The sequence below is a fragment of the Somniosus microcephalus genome, chromosome 8 (genome assembly GCF_052327205.1).
Source record: "Somniosus microcephalus isolate GS21.2 chromosome 8, FLI_Smic_1.0, whole genome shotgun sequence".
Classification (NCBI taxonomy): domain Eukaryota; kingdom Metazoa; phylum Chordata; class Chondrichthyes; order Squaliformes; family Somniosidae; genus Somniosus; species Somniosus microcephalus.
Window position 1 is genome coordinate 96,790,485 of NC_140994.1, and position 22,194 is coordinate 96,812,678.

Sequence of the window (22,194 nt, forward strand, 5' to 3'; positions counted from 1 at the left end):
ACTCTCTCTGGGGTACAGTTCCTGAAGGTGCTGACTCTCTCTAGGGTACAGTCCCTGAAGGTACTGACTCTCTCTAGGGTACAGTCCCTGAAGGTACTGACTCTCTCTGGGGTACAGTTCCTGAAGGTGCTGACTCCCCCTGGGGTACAGTTCCTGAAGGTGCTGACTCTCTCTGGGGTACAGTTCCTGAAGGTGCTGACTCTCTCTGGGGTACAGTTCCTGAAGGTGCTGACTCTCTCTAGGGTACAGATCCTGAAGGTGCTGACTCTCTCTGGGGTACAGATCCTGAAGGTGCTGACTCTCTCTGGGGTACAGTTCCTGAAGGTGCTGACTCCCCCTGGGGTACAGTTCCTGAAGGTGCTGACTCTCTCTGGGATACAGTTCCTGAAGGTGCTGACTCTCTCTGGGGTACAGTTCCTGAAGGTGCTGACTCCCCCTGGGGTACAGTTCCTGAAGGTGCTGACTCTCTCTGGGGTACAGTTCCTGAAGGTGCTGACTCTCTCTGGGGTACAGTTCCTGAAGGTGCTGACTCCCCCTGGGGTACAGTTCCTGAAGGTGCTGACTCCCCCTGGGGTACAGATCCTGAAGGTGCTGACTCTCTCTGGGGTACAGTTCCTGAAGGTGCTGACTCTCTCTGGGGTACAGTTCCTGAAGGTGCTGACTCTCTCTGGGGTACAGTTCCTGAAGGTGCTGACTCTCTCTGGGGTACAGTTCCTGAAGGTGCTGACTCTCTCTGGGGTACAGATCCTGAAGGTGCTGACTCTCTCTAGGGTACAGATCCTGAAGGTGCTGACTCTCTCTGGGGTACAGTTCCTGAAGGTGCTGACTCTCTCTGGGGTACAGTTCCTGAAGGTGCTGACTCCCCCTGGGGTACAGTCCCTGAAGGTGCTGACTCTCTCTGGGGTACAGTTCCTGAAGGTGCTGACTCTCTCTGGGGTACAGTTCCTGAAGGTGCTGACTCCCCCTGGGGTACAGATCCTGAAGGTGCTGACTCTCTCTGGGGTACAGTTCCTGAAGGTGCTGACTCTCTCTGGGGTACAGTTCCTGAAGGTGCTGACTCTCTCTGGGGTACAGTTCCTGAAGGTGCTGACTCTCTCTGGGGTACAGTTCCTGAAGGTGCTGAATGAGCAGAAAGAAGATTACAAGCTCCGAACAGTCAGATTTCATCTCTACTGTGGGAACTGAAATGTAACTAACCTGAAGCTTATTTGGCAAGTCATTTAAGATAAGTCAGGCAAATTACTGGGAAATGGTGATCGGCGCTGTCAGCTGCGACCTTGGCTAGGTCAGCGGTCTTTGTGTGAACCTATTCTACATGGGGACCGTCACAGCAGGACCATCCTATCTTCATCCGACGTCTAAACATTTGCAATTTCTATCGGGGTCAGTGAATAATGATCAGAAGCAGGAACCTAGTTCAGGTAAAGCAGATTAGATACAACCAGGAGATTGTCTCTAACCCGCTCTACTATCAGTAGATGGTGGAGCAGGTTAGAGACAACCAGGAAATGGTGGAGCAGGTTAGAGACAACCAGGAGATGGTGGAGCAGGCTAGAGACAACCAGGAGATGGTGGAACAGGTTAGAGACAACCAGGAGATAGAGCAGGTTAGAGACAACCAGAAGATAGTAGAGCAGGTTAGAGACAACCAGGAAATAGAGCAGGTTAGAAACAACCAGGAGATGGTGGAGCAGGTTAGAGACAACCAGGAGATGGTGGAGCAGGTTAGAGACAACCAGGAGATAGTAGAGCAGGTTAGAGACAACCAGGAGATGGTAGAGCAGGTTAGAGACAACGAGGAGATGGTGGAGCAGGTTAGAGACAACCAGGAGATAGAGCAGGTTAGAGACAACTAGGAGATGGTAGAGCAGGTTAGAGACAACCAGGAGATGGTGGAGCAGGTTAGAGACAACCAGGAGATGGTGGAGCAGGTTAGAGACAACCAGGAGATGGTGGAGCAGGTTAGAGACAACCAGGAGATAGTAGAGCAGGTTAGAGACAACCAGGAGATAGTAGAGCAGGTTAGAGACAACCAGGAGATGGTGGAGCAGGTTAGAGAGAACCAGGAGATGGTGGAGCAGGTTAGAGACAACCAGGAGATAGTAGAGCAGGTTAGAGACAACCAGGAGATAGTAGAGCAGGTTAGAGACAACCAGGAGATAGTAGAGCAGGTTAGAGACAACCAGGAGAAAATAGAGCAGGTTAGAGACAACCAGGAGATAGTAGAGCAGGTTAGAGACAACCAGGAGATAGTAGAGCAGGTTAGAGACAACCAGGAGATGGTGGAGCAGGTTAGAGACAACCAGGAGATAGTAGAGCAGGTTAAAAACAACCAGGAGATAGTAGAGCAGGTTAGAGACAACCAAGAGATAGTAGAGCAGGTTAGAGACAACCAAGAGATGGTGGAGCAGGTTAGAGACAACCAGGAGATGGTAGAGCAGGTTAGAGACAACCAGGATATAGTAGAGCAGGTTAGAGACAACCAAGAGATGGTGGAGCAGGTTAGAGACAACCAGGAGATGGTAGAGCAGGTTGGAGACAACCAGGAGATGGTGGAGCAGGTTAGAGACAACTAGGAGATAGTAGAGCAGGTTAGAGACAACCAGGAGATAGTAGAGCAGGTTAGAGACAACCAGGAGATAGTAGAGCAGGTTAGAGACAACCAGGAGATGGTAGAGCAGGTTAGAGACAACCAAGAGATGGTGGAGCAGGTTAGAGACAACCAGGAGATAGAGCAGGTTAGAGACAACCAGGAGATAGAGCGGGTTAGAGACAACCAGGAGATAGAGCAGGTTAGAGACAACCAGGAGATAGTAGAGCAGGTTAGAGACAACCAGGAGATGGTAGAGCAGGTTAGAGACAACCAGGAGATGGTGGAGCAGGTTAGAGACAACCAGGAGATAGTAGAGCAGGTTGGAGACAACCAGGAGATAGAGCAGGTTAGAGACAACCAGGAGATAGAGCAGGTTAGAGACAACCAAGAGATAGTAGAGCATGTTGGAGACAACCAAGAGATGGTGGAGCAGGTTAGAGACAACCAGGAGATAGTAGAGCAGGTTAGAGACAACCAGGAGATAGTAGAGCAGGTTAGAGACAACCAGGAGATAGTAGAGCAGGTTAGAGACAACCAGGAGATAGTAGAGCAGGTTAGAGACAACCAGGAGATGGTGGAGCAGGTTAGAGACAACCAGGAGATAGTAGAGCAGGTTAAAAACAACCAGGAGATAGTAGAGCAGGTTAGAGACAACCAAGAGATAGTAGAGCAGGTTAGAGACAACCAAGAGATGGTGGAGCAGGTTAGAGACAACCAGGAGATGGTAGAGCAGGTTAGAGACAACCAGGATATAGTAGAGCAGGTTAGAGACAACCAAGAGATGGTGGAGCAGGTTAGAGACAACCAGGAGATGGTAGAGCAGGTTCGAGACAACCAGGAGATGGTGGAGCAGGTTAGAGACAACTAGGAGATAGTAGAGCAGGTTAGAGACAACCAGGAGATAGTAGAGCAGGTTAGAGACAACCAGGAGATAGTAGAGCAGGTTAGAGACAACCAGGAGATGGTGGAGCAGGTTAGAGACAACCAGGAGATAGAGCAGGTTAGAGACAACCAGGAGATAGTAGAGCAGGTTAGAGACAACCAAGAGATAGTAGAGCAGGTTAGAGACAACCAAGAGATGGTGGAGCAGGTTAGAGACAACCAGGAGATAGAGCAGGTTAGAGACAACCAGGAGATAGTAGAGCATGTTAGAGACAACCAAGAGATGGTGGAGCAAGTTAGAGACAACCAGGAGATGGTAGAGCAGGTTAGAGACAACCAGGAGATAGTAGAGCAGGTTAGAGACAACCAGGAGATAGTAGAGCATGTTAGAGACAACCAAGAGATGGTGGAGCAGGTTAGAGACAACCAGGAGATGGTAGAGCAGGTTAGAGACAACCAGGAAATAGTAGAGCAGGTTAGAGACAACCAAGAGATGGCGGAGCAGGTTAGAGACAACCAGGAGATAGTAGAGCAGGTTAGAGACAACCAGGAGATAGTAGAGCAGGTTAGAGACAACCAGGAGATAGTAGAGCAGGTTAGAGACAACCAGGAGATGGTGGAGAATGTTAGAGACAACCAGGAGATAGTAGAGCAGGGTAGAGACAACCAGGAGATGGTGTAGCAGGTTAGAGACAACCAGGAGATGATAGAGCAGGTTAGAGACAACCAGGAGATGGTGGAGCAGGTTAGAGACAACCAGGAGATGGTGGAGCAGGTTAGAGACAACCAGGAGATAGTAGAGCAGGTTAGAGACAACCAGGAGATGGTAGAGCAGATTAAAGACAACTAGGAGATAGAGCAGGTTAGAGACAACCAGGAGATGGTGGAGCAGGTTAGAGTAAACTAGGAGATAGTAGAGCAGGTTAGAGACAACCAGGAGATGGTGGAGCAGGTTAGAGACAACCAGGAGATGGTGGAGCAGGTTAGAGACAACCAGGAGATGGTGGAGCAGGTTAGAGACAACTAGGAGATGGTGGAGCAGGTTAGAGACAACCAGGAGATGGCCGAGTAGGTCGGAGACGGCAGAGTAGGTCGGAGACAACCAGGAGATGGCAAGTTAGAAAGAGACAGTCTGGTAGCAGTAAGCACAATGTGGGGAAATTAAGGCTTATGATGGAAACAGAATGAGCTTATTAGAAACATTCAACATTAAAGGAAGATTTTGAGGTGTGAGGGCTGAGCTCAACAAACTGGACCTAACAGCATGTTAGAGAGGGAGAGCTTGGAAGAAAAGTGGAACCTGTTGTAGAAATACCAGAGTACAGAATAGGAAAATAGCATGAGGGCAGGGTAACAGAGGGGCAAGAGTGATGAGGGCAACAATGGAATTAATTGTTCCTAAATTATAAAGCTAGAATGGTGAATTGAGACAAATATAAAAACAAGGTAAATCATAGAATGATGCAGCACAGAAGGTGGCCAGAAGAGTCAGCCCCTTCACCTAAAAGAAATAGAAATTTCCGATCTGTCGGTTATTGATAGGCTGAGGATATGAAAGAAAGATCCAGGAACTGCAGGGCAGTGCATTTCACATCTGTTCTTTTGGTAAAGTATTAGAAGGTGACCTAAAGAAAGAGAAAGAAAGACACTCAGCACCTTCAGGAGAGGCGAGGAAAAACTTGTGGGGAGAACACTGTGCACCGAATCCAAGGGCCGTTATTCCAATAGTAACTGGAACCAAAGCCTATCCTGGGGCTGGATCCACAGGCGTGGTCTCACCTCAATCTCACTTCTTCCACAGATTGGAGTCATCGACTTCTCCTTGTACCTAAAGAACGAGAATGACAACAACGGGTGCTTTGAAAGGTAATTTTCGCAGCCATGGAAACCAAACTGTTAATCTCACGTTCCTGTGGGAAGGTCGGAATGGTTCTCAGTAGCAAGAAACTCCCAAAGTTAACTGCTTTGTTGCCACTTTTCCAATGAAAAGTTCATAGGATTACATAGGATATATGCACAGAAACAGGCCATTTGGCCCAACCAGTCCATGCCGGCGTTTATGCTCCACTCGAGCCACCTCCCGTCTCTCCTCATCTAACTCTATCAGCATAACCCTCTATTCCCTTCTTCCTCATATGCTTATCTAGCCTACACTTAAATGCATCTATACTATTCGCCTCACCCACTCCCTGTGGTAGCGAGTTCTACATTCTCACCACAATTCCTAATTAGTGGTGAAGGTGTTGCTTGTGTCAATGACCCGAACACTGACCCATACACTAAGCCTGGTGAACTCTGACCCACACACTAACCCTGGTGAACTCTGACCCACACACTATCCCTGGTGAACTCTGACCCACACACTAACTCCGGTAAACTCTGACCCACACACTAACCCCGGTAAACTCTGACCCACTCACTAACCCCGGTGAACTCTGACCCCCACACTAAACCTGGTGAACTCTGACCCACACACTAATCCTGGTGAACTCTGACACAGAAACATAGAAGATAGGAGCAGGAGTAGGCCATTCGGCCCTTCGAGCCTGCTCCGCCATTCAATGAGATCATGGCTGATCATCCAAATTCAGTACCCTGTCCCTGCCTTCTCCCCATATCCCTTGATCCCTTTAGCCTCAAGAAATATATCCAACTCTTTCTTGAATATATTTAATGAACTGGCCTCCACCGCCCTCTGTGGTAGAGAATTCCACAGGTTCACCACTCTGGGTGAAGAAATTCCTCCCCATTTCAGTCCTAAATGGCTTACCCCTTATCCTTAGACTGTGTCATAGTCATAGAGTCATAGAGTTTTACAGCACAGAAAGAGGCCCTTCGGCCCATCGTGTCTGCGCCGCCCATCCATCCCTGTCCAGTCTAATCCCATTTTCCAGCATTTGGTCCATAGCCTTGTATGCAATGGCATTTCAAGTGCTCATCCAAATGCTTCTTGAATGTTGTGAGGGTTCCTGCCTCCACCACCCTTTCAGGCATTGAGTTCCACATTCCAACCACCCTCTGGGTGAAAAAGTTCCTCCTCAAATCCCCTCTAAATCTCCTGCCCCTTACCCTGAATCTATGCCCCCTTGTTATTGACCCCCCCACTAAGGGGAAAAGTTCCTCTTTATCTACCCTATCTATGCCCCTCATTATTTTGTACACCTCAATCAGGTCCCCCCTCAGCCTTCTCTGCTCCAAGGAAAACAACTCCAGCCTGTCCAGCCTCTCTTCATAGCTGAGGCGCTCCATCCCAGGTAACATCCTGGTGAATCTTCGCTGCACCCTCTCCAAAGCAATCACATCCTTCCTATAGTGAGGCGACCAGAACTGCACACAGTACTCCAGCTGTGGCCTCACCAGCGTTTTGTACAGCTCCATCATAACCTCCCTGCTCTTATATTCTATGCCTCGGCTAATGAAGGCAAGTATCCCATATGCCTTTTTAACCACCTTATCTACCTGTTCTGCTGCCTTCAGGGATCTATGTACATGTACACCAAGGTCCCTCTGACCCTCTGTACTTCCTAGGGTCCTACCACTCATTGTGTATGCCCTTGCCTTATTTGTCCGTCCAAAATGCATCACCTCGCACTTTTCAGGGTTAAATTCCATTTGCCACTTTTCCGCCCATCTGACCAACCCGTTTATATCGTCCTGTAGCTGGAGGCTTTCCTCCTCGCAATTTACCACCCCACCAATTTTCGTGTCATCTGCGAACTTACTGATCATACCTTTTACATTCTCATCCAAATCATTTATGTAGATCACAAACAATAAGGGACCCAGCACCGATCCCTGAGGTACCCCACTGGACACAGGCTTCCAGTCACAAAAGCAACCTTCGACCATCACCCTCTGCCTCCTGCCACTCAGCCAGTTTAGGATCCAACGCGCCAAGGCACCCTGGATCCCATGGGCTCTTACCTTCTTGACCAGTCTCCTATGCGGGACTTTGTCAAAAGCTTTACTGAAGTCCATGTAAACCACATCCACAGCATTTCCCTCATCCACCCCACTAGTCACCCCCTCGAAAAATTCGATCAGATTTGTTAGACATGATTTACCCTTGACAAAGCCATGCTGACTATCCCCGATTAATCCTTGCCTCTCCAAGTGGAGATTAATTTTGTCCCTCAGAATTTTTTCCAATAATTTCCCCACCACAGATGTTAGACTCACTGGCCTGTAATTCCCTGGTTTATCCCTGCTACCCTTCTTGAATAATGGTACTACGTTAGCTGTTCTCCAGTCCTCTGGTACATCCCCTGTGGCCAGAGAGGTTCTGAAAATTAGTGTCAGAGCCCCTGCAATCTCCTCCCTTGCCTCCCACAGCAGCCTGGGATACATCTCATCCGGGCCTGGGGATTTATCCACTTTTTGGCCCGCTAAAACCGCTAGCACCTCCTCCCTCTCGATGCTAATATGTTCGAGTATGTCACAGTCCCCTTGCCCGATTTCTATGTCTGCATCGTCTTTCTCCATAGTGAACACAGATGCAAAAAATTCATTTAAAACCCCGCCTACATCCTCTGGCTCTACACACAGATTGCCACTTTGGTCCCTAATGGGCCCTACCCTTTCCCTGGTTATCCTCTTGCCCTTAATATACTTATAAAACATCTTAGGATTTTCCTTTATTTTGCTCGCCAGTGTTATTTCATGGCCCCTCCTCGCCCTCCTAATTTCTTTTTTAAGTATGCCCCTGCACTTTTTATACTTCTCTAGGGCTTCTTCTGTCTTTAGTCTTTTGTAACTGCCAAAAGCCCCCTTTTATTTCTAATGCATTTTTGTATATCCCTTGTCATCCAAGGTTCCCTTTGCTTGTTGGTCCCACCCTTGACCTTTACAGGAACATGTTGGTGTTGTACTCTCTCTATTTCCCTTCTGAAAGTCTCCCACTGTTTTGATGTGGATTTTCCTATAAGCAGCTGCTCCCAGTCCACTTTGGCCAGATCCTGCCTTATCCTGCCCTGGTTCTGGACTCCCCGGCCATCAGAAACAACCTTCCTGCATCTAGTCTGTCCAGGCCTGACAGAATTTTATAGGTTTCAATGAGATCCCTTCTCAATCTTCTAAACTCCAGTGAGTACAAGCCCAATCGACACAATCTCTCCTCATACGTCATTCCTGCCATCCCAGGTATCAGCCTGGTGAATCTTCGCTGCACTCCCTCCATGGCAAGGACGTCCTTCCTCAGGTAAGGCGACCAAAACTGCACACAATAATCAAGGTGCGGCCTCACCAAGGCCCTGTACAACTGTAGCAAGACATCCTTGTTCCTGTACTCAAACCCTCTTGCTACGAAGGCCAACATACCATTTGCCGCCTGCTGCACCTGCATGCTTACCTTCAGCGACTGGTGCACAATAACACCCAGGTCTCTCTGCACTTCCCCTTCTCCCAATCTATTGCCATTCAAATAATAATGTGCCTTCCTGTTTTTGCCACCAAAGTGGATAACCTCACATTTATCCACATTATAGTGCATTTGCCATGTTTCTGCCCAATCACCCAACCTGTCCAAATCGTACTGGAGTTTCACGACATCCTCCTCACAGCTTACCCTCCCACCCAGCTTTGTGTCGTCTGCAAATTTGGAGATATTACATCCAATTCCCTCGTCCAGATCATTAATATATATTGTGAACAGCTGGGGTCCTAGGACCGATCCTTGCGGTACCCCACTAGTCACTGCCTGCCACTCGGAAAACGACCCGTTTATTCCAACTCTATGCTTTCTGTCCGCCAACCAGTTCTCTATCCAAGTCAGTACCTTGCCCCCAATCCCATGTGCCTTAATTTTGCACGTTAATCTCTTATGTGGGACCTTATCGAAAGCCTTCTGAAAGTCCAAATACACCACATCCACTGGTTCTCCCTTATCTATTTTACCAGTTACATCCTCAAAAATTCCAGTAGATTAGTCAAGCATGATTTACCTTTTATAAATCCATGTTGACTTTGTCCGATCCTGTCACTGCGTTCCAAGTGCTCTGCTATTACATCTTTTATAATAGACTCTAGCATTTTCCCCACTACCGATGTCAGGCTTACCGGTCTACAATTCCTCGCTTTTTCTCTACCACCTTTTTTGAATAGTGGGGTAACATTAGCTACCCTCCAATCCATGGCTACTGTTCCAGAGTCTATCGCGTTCTGGAAGATGACCAGCAATGCATCTACTATCTCTAGGGCCACTTCCTTAAGTACCCGTGCACTAACCCTTGTGAACACTGACCCTTAGTGTGGGAGGTCCCTGGCATGTATGCTGCTGTTAGTGGATCTCTGGGGCAGGGAGCGGCAGCAGTCTAATGCTGCTATGATATTCTGTGCCGTGAGGCAGTGAGGAGGATTATTGTCCTGGGTTTCCCTGCTCATTAGTACTGATAACTCTTGTGGAGCCTGTGCTGTTGGAACATCGTGTGAGATTGCAGAGAGCAAAGTTTACTGGTGATGCATTTGGACATGGAGAGTTCATCCTCCTGTCTCTCATCATAAAACCAGACCATGGAGTGTGAGTATTTGGTGTTTGTGTCTCTGCTTTCTGAATTGTGCTCCCTTTCATTCAGAGATGGACAGATCGCTGCGATGCTGGATCAGAAGAACTACGTGGAAGAGCTCAACCGACAGCTGACGTAGGTTCTGAATGTTTGATGATCTCCATCTGCAGTATTATTGGCCGCACGAGGCACCACAGCCCCCTCTGTTTATATATCGAAGCCTTTTGATTAGAAAGGGCTGTAACCATGTTTTATTCGTTCACAGGATGTGGGCGTCGCTAGCAAGGCCGGCATTTATTGCCCATTCCTAATTGCCCTAGAGAAGGTGGTGGTGAGCCGCCTTATACAACTGAGTGTGTGCTAGACCATTTCAGAGGGCAGTTAAGAGTCAACCACATTGCTGTGGGTATGGATTCAGGGCAGACCCGGTAAGGACGGTAGATTTCCTTCCCTAAAGGACATTAGTGAACCAGATAGGTTTTTACATACACCAATCTGGTAGTTTCATAGTCTCCATTACCGATACTAGCTTTTTATTCCAGTATTAATTTAAATTCTCCAGCTGCCGTGGTGGGATTTGAGCTCATGTCTCCGAATCATTAGTCCAGGCCTCTGGATTACTAGTCCAGTGACATAATCACTATGCTACCATACCCATATGTGAAGTAAATTTGAAGTTGGGTGTAAATTCACACTCTCCTGTCTGGATACCACTTGTTTTTTATCTTGTTTACATCTCTTCCTGCCCTACAATTCTTTAATATATCAAGCAGTCTGTTGGAAGTTAGGAATGCAGTATTCATGTATTAGCTTGTCTCTGTTGACGTGATTTATTTAACTAATCAGACCCTAGTCATCTTCCCGTTAGATACTCACCACAGCGAAATAAAAAGATCAAATGCTCCCGAAGGAGAGCTCTGTGCACAGACCACGAGGGGGCTGTAACAGGTCGGGTGGAAGCTCGGGCTGTAGACGGTGTTGACCACAGGGACAGGAGATGTTGGGGCCTGGCTGAAGAGCCATTGAACTCTGATCTTAATGGTTGTGCTTTTATAAGGATGCTCGCAGTGTCCCGTGTGAGCAGGCCATGGTGGCAGTCCTAAGAAGCAGCAGCAGATGCCATGGCACTACAGACCACCTGGAGTGTGTGAAAGCTCCTGGCCGATGCTACAGAGACATTAAGGACAGTCTTGCATCCTTTCATGGATACTCAGCCTGATGCACTACAGGCTGGGGCTCAGACTGGAGAGGGCTCACTCCCTTCCAGCTTCCACGTAGACTATCCTAGGAAGTTCCGTTATATACCTCACCAGTAATGTCCTCAATGAGGTCAAGGAGTTTTGACAGGCAGGTCCTTCCCTGCTGAATCTATGCTAGCTGTTTATCAAGTGGGCATTTACACTGTGACCGTAGCTCGGGGGCATTTACACTGTGACCGCAGCTCGGGGGCATTTACACTGACCGTAGCTCGGGGGCGTTTACACTGACCGTAGCTCGGGGACATTTACACTGTGGCTGAAGCTCGGGGACATTTACACTGACCATAGCTCGGGACATTTACACTGTGACCGTAGCTCGGGGACATTTACGCTGACCGTAGCTCGGGGGCATTTACACTGACCGTAGCTCGGGGGCATTTACACTGAATGTAGCTCGTGGGCATTTACACTGACGGTAGCTCGGGGCATTTACATTGACCGTAGCTAGGGGCCATTTACACTGACCGTAGCTCGGGGGCATTTACACTGTGACCGCAGCTCAGGGATATTTACACTGACCGTAGCTCGGGGGCATTTACACTGTGACCGTAGCTCGGGGATATTTACACTGACCGTAGCTCGGGGGCATTTACACTGTGACCGTAGCTCGGGGATATTTACACTAACCGTAGCTCGGGGGCATTTACACTGACCGTAGCTCGGGGGCATTTACACTGAATGTAGCTCGTGGGCATTTACACTGACGGTAGCTCGGGGCATTTACATTGACCGTAGCTAGGGGCCATTTACACTGACCGTAGCTCGGGGGCATTTACACTGTGACCGCAGCTCAGGGATATTTACACTGACCGTAGCTCGGGGGCATTTACACTGTGACCGTAGCTCGGGGATATTTACACTGACCGTAGCTCGGGGGCATTTACACTGTGACCGTAGCTCGGGGATATTTACACTAACCGTAGCTCAGGAGCATTTACACTGACCGTAGCTCAGGGTCATTTATACTGACCGTAGCTCGGGGGCATTTACATGGACCGTAGCTCGGGGGCATTTACACTGTGACCGTAGCTCGGGGACATTTACACTGACAGTAGCTCGGGGACATTTACACTGACCGTAGCTCGGGGACATTTACACTCTCCGTAGCTCGGGGGCATTTATACTGTGACCGTAGCTCGAGGACATTTACACTCTCCGTAGCTCGGGGGCATTTATACTGTGACCATAGCTCGAGGATATTTACACTGACCGTAGCTCGGGGGCATTGGCACTGACCGTAGCTCGGGAGCATTTACACTGACCGTAGCTCGGGAGCATTTACACTGACCGTAGCTCAGGGTCATTTATACTGACCGTAGCTCGGGGGCATTTACATGGACCGTAACTCGGGCATTTACACTATGACCATAGCTCAGGGACATTTACACTGACCGTAGCTCGGGGGCATTTACATTGACCGTAGCTCGGAGGCATTTACATGGACCGTAGCTCGGAGGCATTTACATGGACCGTAGCTCGGGGACATTTATACTTGCCATAGCTCGGGGGCGTTTACACTGACCGTAGCTCGGGGACATTTACACTGTGGCCGAAGCTCAGGGACATTTACACTGACCGTAGCTCGGGACATTTACACTGTGACCGTAGCTCGGGGATATTTACACTGACCGTAGCTCGGGGGCATTTGCACTGACCGTAGCTCGGGAGCATTTGCACTGACCGTAGCTCGGGAGCATTTACACTGACCGTAGCTCGGGAGCATTTACACTGACCGTAGCTCAGGGTCATTTATACTGACCGTAACTCGGGCATTTACACTATGACCATAGCTCCGGGACATTTACACTGACCGTAGCTCGGAGGCATTTACATGGACCGTAGCTCGGAGGCATTTACATGGACCGTAGCTCGGGGACATTTATACTTGCCATAGCTTGGGAGCATTTACACTGACCGTAGCTCGGGGGCGTTTACACTGACCGTAGCTCGGGGACATTTACACTGTGGCCGAAGCTCAGGGACATTTACACTGACCGTAGCTCGGGACATTTACACTGACCGTAGCTCGGGGGCATTTACATGGACCGTAGCTCGGGGACATTTACACTTGCCATAGCTCGGGAGCATTTACACTGACCGTAGCTCGGGGGCGTTTACACTGACCGTAGCTCGGGGACATTTACACTGTGACAGTAGCTTGGCGGCATTTACACTGACCGTAGCTAGGAGGCATTTACACTGACCGTAGCTCAGGGGCATTTACACTGACCGTAGCTCAGGGGCATTTACATTGACCGTAGCTCGGGGACATTTACACTGTGGCCGTAGCTCGGGGACATTTACACTGTGGCCGTAGCTCGGGGACATTTACACTGTGGCCGTAGCTCGGGGGCATTTACACTGTGACCGTAGCTCGGGGACATTTACACTGACCATAGCTTGGGAGCATTTACACTGTGACCGTAGCTCGGGGACATTTGCACTGTGCCCGTAGTTCGGGGATATTTACACTGACCATAGCTCGAGGACATTTACACTGACCGTAGCTCGGGGACATTTACACTGACCGTAGATCGGCGGCATTTACACTGACCGTATCTCGGGGGCATTTACATTTTGACCGTAGCTCGAGGACATTTACAGTGTGACCGTGGCGCGGGGACATTTGCACTGTGCCCGTAGCTCGGGGACATTTACAGTGACCGTAGCTCAGGGACATTTACACAGTGACCGCAGCTCGAGGGCATTTACACAGACCGTAGCTCGGGGACATTTACACTGTGACCGTAGCTCGGGGACATTTACACTGTGACCGTAGCTCGGGGGCATTTACACTGCGACCGTAGCTCGGGGACATTTGCACTGACCGTAGCTCGGGGACATTTACACTGACCGTAGCTCGGGGGCATTTACACTGTGACCGTAGCTCGGGGACATTTACACTAACCGTAGCTCGGGGGCATTTATACTGTGACCGTAGCTCGAGGACATTTACACTGACGGTAGCTCGGGGCATTTACATTGACCGTAGCTCGGGGCCATTTACACTGACCGTAGCCCGGGGGCATTTACACTGTGACCGTAGCTCGGGGACATTTACACTGACCGTAGCTCGGGGGCATTTACACTGACCGTAGCTTGGGGACATTTACATTGTGACCGTAGCTCGGGGACATTTACACTGACAGTAGCTGTGGGGCATTTACACTGTGACCGTAGCTCGGGGACATTTACACTGTGCCTGTAGCTCGGGGGCCTTTACACTGACCGTAGGTCGGGAGCATTTACACTGTGACCGTAGCTCGGGGACATTTGCACTGTGCCCGTAGTTCGGGGATATTTACACTGTGACCATAGCTCGAGGACATTTACACTGACCGTAGCTTGGGGACATTTACACTGTGACCGTAGCTCGAGGACATTTACACTGACTGTAGCTCGGGGACATTTACACTGTGACCGTAGCTCGGGGACATTTACACTGACCGTAGCCCGGGGGCATTTACACTGTGAGCGTAGCTCGGGTGCCTTTACACTGTGACCGTAGATCGGGGGCATTTACACTGTGGCCGTAGCTCGGGGACATTTACACTGACCGTAGCTCGGTGACATTTGCACTGACCGTAGTTCGGGGGCATTTATACTGTGACCGTAGCTCAGGGACATTTACGCTGACCGTAGTTTGGGGGCATTTATACTGTGACCGTAGCTCAGGGACATTTACGCTGACCGTAGTTTGGGGGCATTTTCACTGAATGTAGCTCGTGGGCATTTACACTGACGGTAGCTCGGGACATTTACATTGACCGTAGCTCGGGGACATTTACACTGACTGTAGCTCGGGGACATTTACACTGACCGTAGCCGTGGGGCATTTATACTGTGACTGTATCTCGGGGGCATTTACATTTTGACCGTAGCTCGAGGACATTTACACTGTGACCGTAGCTCGGGGACATTTACACTGTGACCGTAGCTCGGGGGCATTTACACTGACCGTAGCTCGGGGACATTTACACTGTGACCGTAGCTCTGGGGCATTTACATTGACCATAGCTCGGGGGCATTTACACTGTGACCGTAGCTCGGGGGCATTTACACTGACCGTAGCTCGGGGGCATTTACATTGACCGTAGCTTGGGGGCATTTACATTGACCGTAGCTCGGCGGCATTTACACTGACCGTAGCTCGGGGACATTTACACTGACCGTAGCTCGGGGACATTTACAATGTGACCGCAGCTCGGGGACATTTACACTGACCGTAGCTCGGGGGCATTTACACTGACTAGCTAGGGGGGCATTTACACGATGACAGTAGCTCGGGGGCATTTACACTGTGACCGCAGCTTTGGGGCATTTACACTGTGACCGTAGTTCGGGGACATTTACACTGACCGTAGCCGTGGGGCATTTACACTGTGACCGTAGCTCAGGGACATTTACGCTGTGACCGTAGCTCGGGGGCATTTACACAGACCGTAGCTCGTGGACATTTACACTGTGACCCTAGCTCGGGCACATTTATACTGTGACCGTAGCTCGGGGGCATTTACACTGACCGTAGCTCGGGGGCATTTACACTGACCGTAGCTCGGGGACATTTACACTGTGACCGTAGCTCTGGGGCATTTACATTGACCGTAGCTCGGGGGCATTTACACTGTGACCGTAGCTCGGGGGCATTTACACTGACCGTAGCTCGGGGGCATTTACATTGACCGTAGCTTGGGGGCATTTACATTGACCGTAGCTCGGCGGCATTTACACTGACCGTAGCTCGGGGACATTTACACTGACCGTAGCTCGGGGACATTTACACTGTGACCGCAGCTCGGGGACATTTACACTGTGACCGTAGCTCGGGGACATTTACAATGTGACCGCAGCTCGGGGACATTTACACTGACCGTAGCTCGGGGGCATTTACACTGACTAGCTAGGGGGGCATTTACACGATGACAGTAGCTCGGGGGCATTTACACTGTGACCGCAGCTTTGGGGCATTTACACTGTGACCGTAGTTGGGGGACATTTACACTGACCGTAGCCGTGGGGCATTTACACTGTGACCGTAGCTCAGGGACATTTACACTGTGACCGTAGCTCGGGGACATTTACACTGACCGTAGCTCGGGGACATTTACACTGTGACCGTACCTCGGGGACATTTACACTGACCGTAGCTCGGGGACATTTACACTGACCGTAGCTCGGGGACATTTACACTGACCGTAGCTCGGGGACATTTACACTGACCGTAGCTCGGGGACATTTACACTGTGACCGTAGCTCGGGGACATTTACACTGACCGTAGCTCGGGGACATTTACACTGACCGTAGCTCGGGGACATTTACACTGACCGTAGCTCGGGGACATTTACACTGACCGTAGCTCGGGGTCATTTATACTGTGACCGTAGCGCGGGGACATTTATAGTGTGACCGTAGCTCGGGGCCATTTACACTGTGACCGTAGCTCGGGGACATTTACACTGACGGTAGCTCGGGGACATTTACACTGACTGTAGCTCGGGGACATTTACACTGTGCCCGTAGCTCGGGGACATTTACACTGACCGTAGCTCGGGGACATTTACACTGACCGTAGCTCGGGGACATTTACACTGACTGTAGCTCCGCAGCATTTGCACCGTGACCTTAGCTCGGGGACATTTGCACTGTGCCCGTAGTTCGGGGACATTTATCCTGTGACCATAGCTCGGGAGCATTTACGCTGACCGTAGCTCGGGGTCATTTACACTGACCGTAGCTCGGGGTCATTTACACTGACCGTAGCTCGGGGACATTTACACTGACCGTAGCTCGGGGACATTTACACTGTGACCATATCTCGGGGGTATTTACACTGTGACCGTAGCTCGGGGACATTTACACTGACTGTAGCTAGGGGACATTTACACTGTGACCGTAGCTCGGGGACATTTACACTGTGACCGTAGCTCAGGAGCATTTACACTGACCGTAGCTCGGGGACATTTACACTGACTGTAGCTCTGGAGCATTTGCACTGACCATAGCTCGGGGGCATTTACACTGACCGTAGCTCGGGAGCATTTACACTGTGACTGTAGCTCGGGGACATTTACACTGACCGTAGCTCGGGGACATTTACACTGTGACCGTAGCTCGGGGGCCTTTACACTGACCGTAGCTCGGGAGCATTTGCACCGTGACCTTAGCTCGGGGACATTTGCACTGTGCCCGTAGTTCGGGGACATTTACCCTGTGACCGTAGCTCGGGAGCATTTAGGCTGACCGTAGCTCGGGGTCATTTACGCTGACCGTAGCTCGGGGACATTTACACTGACCGTAGCTCGGGGACATTTACACTGTGACCGTAGCTCGGGGGTATTTACACTGTGACCGTAGCTCGGGGACATTTACACTGACCGTAGCTCGGGGACATTTACACTGACCGTAGCTCGGGGACATTTACACTGTGACCGTAGCTCGGGAGCATTTACACTGACCGTAGCTCGGGGACATTTACACTGACCGTAGCTCGGGAGCATTTACACTGACCGTAGCTCGGGGGCATTTACACTGACCGTAGCTCGGGGGCATTTACACTGACCGTAGCTCGGGGGCATTTACACAGTGACCGTAGCTCGGGGACATGTACACTGACTGTAGCTCGGGGACGTTTACACTGGGACCGTAGCTCGGGGACATTTACTGTGACCGTAGCTCAGGGGCATTTACATTGACCGTAGCTCGGAGGCATTTATACTGACCGTAGCTCAGGGACATTTACACTGTGGCCGTAGCTCAGAGTCATTTACACTGTGATGGTAGCTCGGGGGCATTTACACTGTGACCGTAGCTCGGGGACATTTACTCTGACCGTAGCTCAGGGGCATTTACATTGACCGTAGCTCGGAGGCATTTACTCTGACCGCAGTTCGGGTACATTTACACTGTGACCGTAGCTCAGGGGCATTTACACTGTGACGGTAGTTCGGGGGCACTTACACTGTGACCGTAGCTCGGGGGCACTTGCACTGTGACCGTAGCTCGGGGGCATTTACACTGTGACCGTAGCTCGGGGACATTTACACTGTGACCGTAGCTCAGGGGCATTTTACACTGTGGCGGTAGCTCCGGGGCATTTACACTGTGACCGTAGCTCGGGAGCATTTACAGTGTGACCGTAGCTCTGGGGCATTTACATTGACCGTAGCTCGGGGGCATTTACACTGACCATAGCTTGGTGGCATTTCCATTGACCGTAGCTCGGGGGCATTTACACTGACCGTAGCTCGGGGAGGTTTACACTGACCGTAGCTCGGGGGCATTTACATTGACCGCAGCTCGGGGACATTTACACTGTGCCCGTAGTTCGGGGGCATTTACACTGACCGTAGCTCGGGGGCAATTACAACTGTGACCGTAGCTCAGGGGCATTTTACACTGTGGTGGTAGCTCCGGGGCATTTACACTGTGACCATAGCTCGGGAGCATTTACAGTGTGACCGTAGCTCAGGGGCATTTTACACTGTGGTGGTAGCTCGGGGACATTTACACTGTGCCCGTAGCTCGGGGGCATTTACACTGACCGTGTCTCGGGGGCATTTGCACTGTGCCCGTAGCTCGGGGACATTTACACTGATGGTAGCTCGGGGGCAATTACACTGTGACCGTAGCTCTGGAGCATTTACACTGTGACCGTAGCTCGGGGACATTTACACTGACCGTAGCTCGGGGACATTTACACTGACCGTAGCTCGGGGACGTTTACACTGTGCCCGTAGCTCGGGAGCCTTTACACTGACCGTAGCTCGGGGACATTTACACTGACCGTAGCTCGGGGACATTTACACTGACCGTAGCTCGGGAGCATTTACACTGTGACCGTAGCTCGGGGACATTTGCACTGTGCCCGTAGCTCGGGGGCATTTAAACTGTGACCGTAGCTCGGGGACATTTACACTGACCGTAGCTCGGCGGCATTTACACTGACCGTAGCTCGGGAGCATTTACACTGTGACCGTAGCTCGGGGGCCTTTACACTGACCGTAGCTCGGGAGCATTTACACTGTGACCGTAGCTCGGGGGCATTTACACTGACCGTAGCTCGGGGACATTTACACTGTGACCGTAGCTCTGGGGCATTTACATTGACCGTAGCTCGGGGGCATTTACACTGTGACCGTAGCTCGGGGGCATTTGCACTGACCGTAGCTCGGGGACATTTACACTGTGACCGTAGCTCTGGGGCATTTACATTGACCGTAGCTCGGGGACATTTACACTGTGACCGTAGCTCAGGGGCCTTTACATTGACCGTAGCTCGGGGGCATTTACACTGACCGTAGCTCGGGGACATTTACAATGTGACCGTAGCTCTGGGGCATTTACATTGACCGTAGCTCGGGGACATTTACACTGTGACCGTAGCTCGGGGGCATTTACACTGACCGTAGCTCGGGGAGATTTACACTGACCGTAGCTCGGGGGCATTTACACTGACCGTAACTCGGGGACATTTACGCTGTGGCCGTAGCTCGGGGACATTTACACTGACCGTAGCTCGGGGACATTTACACTGTGACCGTAGCTCTGGGGCATTTATATTGACCGTAGCTCGGGGGCATTTACACTGACCGTAGCTCGGGGAGATTTACACTGACCGTAGCTCGGGGGCATTTACACTGACCGTAACTCGGGGACATTTACACTGTGGCCGTAGCTCGGGGACATTTACACTGACCGTAGCTCGGGGACATTTACACTGTGACCGTAGCTCTGGGGCATTTACATTGACCGTAGCTCGGGGACATTTACACTGACCGTAGCTCAGGGGCCTTTACATTGACCGTAGCTCCGGGGCATTTACATTGACCGTAGCTCGGGGGCATTTACACTGAACGTAGCTCAGGACATTTACACTGACGGTAGCTCGGGAGCATTTACATTGACCGTAGCTCGGGGGCATTTACATTGACCGTAGCTCGGAGGCATTTATACTGACCGTAGCTCGGGGGCATTTACACTGACCGTAGCTCCGCTTCATTTTCACTGACCGTAGCTCGGGGACATTTACACTGACCGTAGCTCGGGGACATTTACACTGTGACCGTAGCTCGGGGACATTTACACTGTGACCGTAGCTCAGGGGCATTTTACACTGTGGCGGTAGCTCCGGGGCATTTACACTGTGACCGTAGCTCGGGAGCATTTACAGTGTGACCGTAGCTCTGGGGCATTTACATTGACCGTAGCTCGGGGGCATTTACACTGACCATAGCTTGGTGGCATTTCCATTGACCGTAGCTCGGGGGCATTTACACTGACCGTAGCTCGGGGAGGTTTACACTGACCGTAGCTCGGGGGCATTTACATTGACCGTAGCTCGGGGACATTTACACTGTGCCCGTAGTTCGGGGGCATTTACACTGTGACCGTAGCTCGGGGACATTTACTCTGACCGTAGCTCAGGGGCATTTACATTGACCGTAGCTCGGGGACATTTACACTGTGCCCGTAGCTCGGAGACATTTACACTGTGACCGTAGCTCGGGGGCATTTACAACTGTGACCGTAGCTCAGGGGCATTTTACACTGTGGTGGTAGCTCCGGGGCATTTACACTGTGACCATAGCTCGGGAGCATTTACAGTGTGACCGTAGCTCGGGCATTTTACACTGTGGTGGTAGCTCGGGGACATTTACACTGTGCCCGTAGCTCGGGGGCATTTACACTGACCGTGTCTCGGGGGCATTTGCACTGTGCCCGTAGCTCGGGGACATTTACACTGATGGTAGCTCGGGGGCAATTACACTGTGACCGTAGCTCGGGGACATTTACACTGACCGTAGCTCGGGAGCATTTACACTGTGACCGTAGCTCGGGGACATTTACACTGACCGTAGCTCGGGGACATTTACACTGTGCCCGTAGCTCGGGAGCCTTTACACTGACCGTAGCTCGGGGACATTTACACTGACCGTAGCTCGGGGACACTTACACTGACCGTAGCTCGGGAGCATTTACACTGTGACCGTAGCTCGGGGACATTTACACTGTGACCGTAGCTCGGGGACATTTGCACTGTGCCCGTAGCTCGGGGACATTTATACTGTGACCGTAGCTCGGGGACATTTACTCTGACCGTAGCTCGGGGGCATTTAAACTGTGACCGTAGCTCGGGGACATTTACACTGACCGTAGCTCGGCGGCATTTACACTGACCGTAGCTCGGGAGCATTTACACTGTGACCGTAGCTCGGGGGCCTTTACACTGACCGTAGCTCGGGAGCATTTACACTGTGACCGTAGCTCGGGGGCATTTACACTGACCGTAGCTCGGGGACATTTACACTGTGACCGTAGCTCTGGGGCATTTACATTGACCGTAGCTCGGGGGCATTTACACTGTGACCGTAGCTCGGGGGCATTTACACTGACCGTAGCTCGGGGACATTTACACTGTGACCGTAGCTCTGGGGCATTTACATTGACCGTAGCTCGGGGACATTTACACTGTGACCGTAGCTCAGGGGCCTTTACATTGACCGTAGCTCGGGGGCATTTACACTGTGACCGTAGCTCGGGGGCATTTACACTGCGACCGTAGCTCGGGGACATTTGCACTGTGACCGTAGCTCGGGGACATTTACACTGTGCCCGTAGCTCGGGGACATTTACACTGTGACCGTAGCTCTGGGGCATTTACATTGACCGTAGCTCGGGGACATTTACACTGTGACCGTAGCTCGGGGGCATTTACACTGACCGTAGCTCGGGGAGATTTACACTGACCGTAGCTCGGGGGCATTTACACTGACCGTAACTCGGGGACATTTACGCTGTGGCCGTAGCTCGGGGACATTTACACTGACCGTAGCTCGGGGACATTTACACTGACCGTAGCTCTGGGGCATTTATATTGACCGTAGCTCGGGGGCATTTACACTGACCGTAGCTCGGGGAGATTTACACTGACCGTAGCTCGGGGGCATTTACACTGACCGT

At 50.9% G+C, this 22,194-nt stretch overlaps 2 protein-coding genes across 2 annotated transcripts in view; both read left to right on the top strand.

Moving 5' to 3' along the window:
- The window catches only part of slc25a16 (solute carrier family 25 member 16), a 225,375-nt gene that overhangs the window by 113,233 nt on the left and 89,948 nt on the right, over positions 1–22,194 (top strand). The gene's annotated exons all lie outside the window — the stretch shown is intronic.
- The window catches only part of LOC147113716 (RUN and FYVE domain-containing protein 2-like), a 113,613-nt gene that overhangs the window by 24,033 nt on the left and 67,386 nt on the right, over positions 1–22,194 (top strand). The window contains exons 6-7 of the mRNA XM_085995032.1: positions 5,277–5,341; positions 10,045–10,110. Of these exons, the coding sequence (XP_085851158.1) occupies positions 5,277–5,341; positions 10,045–10,110 (131 nt within the window). The remainder of the gene's footprint in view (positions 1–5,276; positions 5,342–10,044; positions 10,111–22,194) is intronic.